This window comes from Lactuca serriola, chromosome 1, assembly GCF_051521515.1.
Source record: "Lactuca serriola cultivar US96UC23 chromosome 1, Lser_US96UC23_V15, whole genome shotgun sequence".
NCBI classification, from domain to species: Eukaryota; Viridiplantae; Streptophyta; class Magnoliopsida; order Asterales; family Asteraceae; genus Lactuca; species Lactuca serriola.
This window is the reverse complement of record NC_136408.1, coordinates 63,345,974-63,352,889: the sequence shown is the minus strand read 5'-3', so window position 1 is coordinate 63,352,889 and position 6,916 is coordinate 63,345,974. Positions and strand designations below refer to the sequence as shown.

The window sequence follows — 6,916 nt, the reverse complement described above, 5'->3', positions numbered from 1 at the left end:
GGAAAACTTCATATGAAATGGAAATCATAGCAAAAAATCACAATATCACATTAGAAATTCAAATCAAATCGATATCTGAAAAAATCAGGACCATAAAAGTCAGAAACGCACGGAAGAAGGTGGCCTCCGGTTGTGAGGTCGGAGGAAGACGACGAATTCTGAGCATAGGATGGTCGCCGGTAGCAGGGGAGCAAGAGCAGCGGTCGCTTTTCTTCTTTTCTGTAGATGCATGTTTACAATCGGTAGGGTAAAGGTAGAATTGAAGGAATTTTTTCCAAGTCCTTATTTGAAGCTTGGACCGGATCCCTCAATTTTGATGAACTGAATCCACATCTTGGACCAAGTCCATGACTCTAAAATTCAAATCAAACATGCAAATTTATGATTTTTAGATTCGGTTAGAAGCAGGGGCGTAGCCAATATAAGGAAAGAGTGGGCATTGGCCACCCACACAAAATTAAGGCTATATATATATATATATATGTATATATATATATATATATATATATATATATATATATATATATATATACACACACACACGGTATGTACAATATATATTTTTGTTAAGTAAAATGGATTAGGGTTGTAATATGGCCTATTCCATTCAAAACTTGAAATTAGTAGAAGCGAACATTGTTGCTTCTGTCGACTAAACTTCATTTTAGATTATTTTAATGATGTAAGACAACATCGTGTGTAACTTAGAATTAACAATTTATTTAAGAATGCATAGACAATTACATTTTGTTATTGTTTTGAAGAATTATGCCACTTGTACATATTTTGTATATTATTTGGCCAACCCTAAAAGAAAATCTTGGCTACGCCACTGGTTAGAAGCTAAATCAAACAAACCCTCGTATTAAAAATAGGGAAATCTGCGAAAAAGTCCCAATATTTTAGGCCAGTTTACGATTTAGTCCCAAATTAAATTTTGTTTACAAAAAAGGACATATTACCAGCTAAAACTTCGAATCAACCCTTCGTGGCCGGTTTCACAGATTTAGCTGGTATCTCGTGTTTTTTGGTTAATTAATCCAAGTTTTGGGGCTTTTTCATTAATTAATCAAAATTTTAGGGCTTTTTCATTATTTATTACCGATAAACCAAAGTATTTGGACTTTTCTGAAGATTACCTTTAAACTAATATATATTATATGATCTAATTTAATATGTACTATTCCATGTCTTCTTTCTTATGCTCTTCTAGGCTCACCGTGTGTTTTTATCGGTGTCGTCGAACCCAACAACAAAAATTTCACTCACAAGCCTCGTTAACTGCATCAATTTTCCAAAATTATCCATTCATAACTCTATGATCATCTTTCAATCTCCAAATAAAGAACGGAGAAAATCCTTATTGATTACGTGGATGTCCCTATTACCTAACCATGACTTAAACCGTGGTTCCAACACTTGGATATTCCTATTACCTAACCATGACTTGAATCCTATTTCGAACCTATACATTATTCGCATTGTCCATAGCGTTGTTCACAACAAAATACGAATCCCACATGGTTTAACCACTGATACCTTGGCTCAAGTCTTACATGACCCTTGTTTCCTTACAATAGGGCTTGAAAACCATGAAGAATGAACCATTAAGCTTAAAAAACTCAACATAGGTAAAAAAAATCAACTCGATATTATGTACTGAAAACCATGAAGAATGTTAACTCTAATTGTAAAAAAAATGTCAATAAGCTATCCATCATAAACTATTAAAATATTAATTTGGTATACCTACGAGCTACGGTTCCAATAGTCGGATGTTCCTATTACCTAACCATGACTCGAACCTTATTTCGAACCCATACACTAATGAAATTGTCCATAGTTTTGTTAACAACAAAATACGAATCCCACATGGTTTAACCACTGATACCTTGGCTCAACTCTTACTTGACCCTTGTTTCCTTACAATAAGTGTAACATCCCGACTCCCAGTAATAATATTTAATTAATTTATATTCTTGTTGTCTGATCAACTTGATGAGTTAGAGGCCCCAACTCGCCAAATAGAGAGTGTTAATGGTCGCGTAATTTCTAGAGTCTACTCAACGAGTTGGAGGACCCCAACTCGACGAGTAGGAGCTGAGTGTGGAAACCCTAATTTTCAGGGTTTATGTCCTATTTAAAGGACCTTAAGCCTTCATTTCCGCCTCCCTTATCATCTTAACACTTTGAGAGAAACCCTAATTGAGTTATATGCTTGTAGGAGAGAAAGAGGGGCTAATATTGCATATTGTAGTGCATTTTTTGGAAGAAGATTGAGGAGAAAAAGGCTTGGGACGAGAAGGAGATCTTGGATCCATCAATAAGATTGTGTTTCGATCTTTATCAAAAAGTTCATCATTTATTGGTTTTTGTCTTGCCAAAAACTAATGCATTCTGGAAGCCCCAAATAGACTAAAATGTAATAATGACAATTGTTGTGAACTTGTGATGTTACGTTTAAGTCATAATGACAATTGGTGTGATATTACAATAATTGTCATTATTACGTTTTAGTCTATTTGGGGCTTCCAAAATGATTTACTTTTTGACAAAAAAAACCAATAAATGATGAGCCATGTGAGATTCATCTTATGTTGGGGCTTCTATAGTGTTGTAAGGAAACAAAGGTCAAGTAAGACTTGAGCCAATGTATCAGTGGTTGAACATGTGAGATTCGTCTTCTATTGTTAACACTACTACGGACAACGCCATTAGTGTATGGGTTCAAGTCATGGTTAGGTAATAGGAACATCCAAGTGTTGGAACTACAGTTTAAATCATGGTTAGGTAATAGGGACATCCACGTAATTAACAAGGATTTTCTACGTTCTTTATTTGGAGATTGATAGATGATCATAGAGTTGTGAATGAATAATTTTGGAAAATTGATGGAGTTAACGAGGCTTGTGAGTGAAATTTTTATTGTTGGGTTTGACAACACCGATAAAAACATACGGTGAGCCTTGAAGAGCATAAGAAAGAAGACATGCAATAGTACATATTAAATTAGATCGTATAATATATATTAGTTTAAATGTAATATTCAGAAAAGTCCAAATATTTTGGTTTATTGGTAATAAATAATGAAAAACCTTAAAATTTTGATTAATTAATGAAAAAGCTCCAAAATTTGGATTAATTAACAAAAAAAGACAAGATACCGGCTAAATCTGTGAAACCGGCCACGAAGGGTTAATCCGAAGTTTTAGCCAGTAATTTGTCCTTTTTTGTAAACAAAATTTAATTTGGGACTAAATCGTAAACTGATCTAAAATATTAGGACTTTTTCGTAGATTTCCCTTAAAAATATTAGTTTTCCTCAACTATAATCTAAAAAAGTATTTCTTCATAAGTACTATATATTCAGAAAATCAAAAACCAATTTTATTGTCGTTGATACGAAGCTTTTTATATGATCCATAAATAATAATATATTAAACTCCATCAAATTAGATTTCGTAAAAGACATCGAAGCACTTGATACCCAACTCTTACCTTTGTTTTTGATGCATATATATATGATCATGAGTCTTAAATAACAATGGAAATGACAACAGCATCTCTGCCTAATTGTTCTTCTCTTTGTTTTGTTGACCTAAATCGACAATTTGCATTAGTTAATTTAACTATAATAAAAACCTAATATTATTTAAATGGGTATAAGATTATAAATAAAACATTTATAAAGTTTTTTTATAGTAATTAAAAATCTAATAACCATTCTACTTTGGGCAAAAAGTCTCACCTCATTTTAGACCAATATTATAATATTATTTCCATTGGCACAGTATAATATTATTTCCATGCAGATCAAATATACACACTTGACACCACATTGCTCACACACTCCCACACAAATATGATATAATTTCTCCTAGTTTTTCACCATGGAGATTACTATCCCTTCTGGGTTGACTCAATTTCCGGTGTTGTTCCTCCTTCTCATCTTTCTATTTCATCCCATCTCCGCCGTAGCCTCCACCCAAGAGCTACTCAAAGGATTCACCGCCACCCCAGATTCATCCATATCATCATTCCAACCTCTACTGAGTGACTCACTTGGTAACTACTCGTTAGGTTTCCTCCGAGTTGATCGAACTCAACTCGCTCTTGCTATAATCCATGTCCCATCCCAGGAGCAGCTTTGGATCGCCGGAAAAAGTCCTCTGGCGCGGTGGTCCTCCCAGACTCGTCTCTCATTTAATGGTAGCCTTGTAATTTCAGACTCTCACACAGGGGTATTATGGTCAAGTTACACCGACGGCTACCGCGTTCGCCTCTCCAACACCTCCAATTTATTAATAGAGACCATGGGCGACACTTCTTTAATCCTATGGCAGAGTTTTGACTCACCCTATAATACCCTCATGGAGAATCAAATTTTCACTAGTGCCATGACACTGGTTTCTTCAAATGGGTTGTATTCCATGAAGCTTGGACCCGATTTTATCGGGTTTTATGTTAATTTCATTGATAATTCCGATCCGGGTCATCTTTACTACCAGCATAACCCAATGGAAGCTAAAGCTCGCGTCTTGAAAGACCATGGACCCATTCAGGCAATGCTCAGCCCAGACGGGTTTCTGGGTATGTACCAAAACGGTTCAACTCCGGTCGACGTGCAGCCGTTCAGCACCTTCCAACAACCTGGAACCGGTTCACGGCGACTTCGCCTCGAACCGGACGGAAACCTGATCGGATATTACTGGACAAGATCATCATGGGTTGTTGATTTCAAACAAATCTCCGATCTGTGTGATCTCCCAAGCTCATGTGGACCCTACGGTTTATGTCAGCCAGGTAAAGGTTGTTCTTGCGTAGACAACCGGACGGCGTACTCCTCCGGCGGGTGTGGTACCTCCGGCGGCGACTTTTGCGGGAAGAAGTATGGAGTTTTGAGAAGAACTGGGGTGGAGCTATCAAACAAGGAGATAATGGCGTACACGATCATGAGTTCTTTAGAGAAATGTGAGCTCATGTGCGAAGAGAAGTGCACGTGCTGGGGTGCGGTGTACAGTAACACATCTGGGTTCTGCTACACGATAGATTACCCCATACAAACAGTGGTTGAGGTTTTGGATGTGACCAAGGCGGGTTATTTTAAGGTGCGGGTGGGTGCAGGAAAAGATAATAAGGTGGTGGGGCTATGGGTTGGGTTAGGGGTGTTGTGTGGGTTAGTTTTGTTACTTGGAGGGGTGTTTTTGTACAAAAGAGAAAGAAGAGGGGTGAAAGGGTACGTAGAGGAAGAAGGGGTGAATGGTGGGGTGGGGCCTTATAAAAATCTGGGGTCCGAAAGTTTCAAGTCTATCGAGTTAAGTGAGAGGTGACGTAAGCAGTGACGTTTTCTTTTTGCTTTGGGGGTTTGACTTTTGACAAAAGTTTGACTTATATTTATTTAAAAGTTTAAATATTATAGTGGGACCATCATGTTGGTCACGTGCACACAAGACACAATACTAATTTATTTGCGAGTAGAACAACTCCTTTTAGCATTTTGTTGTAAAAGTTAATGTATTTTGTAATTACTTCTTAAGAAACGTTGCATTTTTTTTTTTGAATATGACTAATCTATTTTGACTTTAGAGAATGGTTGAACTTTCACTTTATTGGAATCGGGTAGTCGATGAGATATGGTTGAAGTTTGAAAAAATATGGTTGGGGTCATGATGTTGGTCACGAGCACACAATACTAATTTATTTGTACAATGAATTGATGAAATGCATTTACTTGGTAAAAGTTATTTGTTCCTCCCAATACCACAAGCAAGATAACTCTTTTTAGCATTATATTGTAAAAGTTATTGTAAACGAGCTATTTATGTATTGTTGTTAAAATTGGGACCTTTTTTTGTAATATTTGCTATTGCACATTGACCATTTATGTAATAGTGCTATTAGACCATTTTAGTATTACAATGATCAAAACTGTAACCAATACAAATTATAAACTATGGAGAACGAAATTGTAATTATCAAATTTAGAAACTATAGAGGCCTAATTTGTAGTTATTGAAAGTAAAAATTGCTAGAGAAAAATGTAATTAATACAAATTAAACCCTACACGGACTAAAACAATAATTATCTTAAATTTAAAACGACGCAGAGCAATTTGTAACTCGTCTTGATTATGTAACCGCAAGATCAAATGACCGTCGTGTGTTGCTTATCAATACTAAACTTGACTTTGTCTACTCGAACACTCCGAAATCCGAACATCCTTACTGAAATCAGTGGACTCTTGGTAACAAAATAAGAAGTGGACAACTAAACATGACAACTCACAAATCTACGTGGGGCGTTGCCACGTCGTGGCAAGTTGGCCACGACGTGGTCCCTGTAAAATCTAGAACTTGCGAGAAAATCATTGTTACAACGTACAACGAGAATTGGCGTGTCACGGTCTTCAAATGTCAGGAAAGTAGTCGTGATGTAATAAAAAGTCGCGTCTCGAGGTAGCTAGGCTTGCGTCGTGTCTTCATGAAAACTCTTAATTCTTTATCGCTGAATGAATCGCCTAGTCTCGAAGTAGCTAATTGTTGGTGATTTGTTATCATTAATGTTATTTAAGTGTAATGGAATTACTTTGTTGACCAAAAGTGATTTTTGATAAATATTAAACAAGTAAGAAAGGTATGGAGTACACACTTGTTTAAGTTTGATTAAGTTTCAAAGTACACTGTCATTTAGGGGCGAAGCCCCTAAACGAACGGGGGTCCGGGGGCAGCACCCCTGGGAGCGGGGTCCAAGGGGCGGCAGCCCCTGGCAGGGTCCAAGGGGCAGAGCCCCTGGCTGGGGTCGAGCTGGTTTAACCATTGGTTTGACCATGGCTAGGGTATGTTACTATATTAAAAATGCATCATAAAATTGGTTTTCAGATAATTGACCATTGGTTTGACCCTTATCCATATATCC

At 36.8% G+C, this 6,916-nt stretch overlaps 1 protein-coding gene across 1 annotated transcript; it reads left to right on the top strand.

Moving 5' to 3' along the window:
• The first annotated feature begins 3,781 nt into the window (after positions 1-3,781).
• Positions 3,782-5,563, top strand: LOC145089700 (PAN domain-containing protein At5g03700-like). The gene has a single exon (XM_079028103.1). The coding sequence runs from the start codon at positions 3,891-3,893 to the stop codon at positions 5,328-5,330; it is 1,440 nt and encodes a 479-aa protein (XP_078884229.1). The 5' UTR covers positions 3,782-3,890; the 3' UTR covers positions 5,331-5,563.
• The last annotated feature ends 1,353 nt before the right edge of the window (positions 5,564-6,916 follow it).

What these genes read in the sequence shown, in the direction of transcription:
- LOC145089700 (XM_079028103.1), top strand. Translation starts at nt 3,891, where the DNA reads ATGGAGATTACTATCCCTTCTGGGTTGACTCAATTTCCGGTGTTGTTC.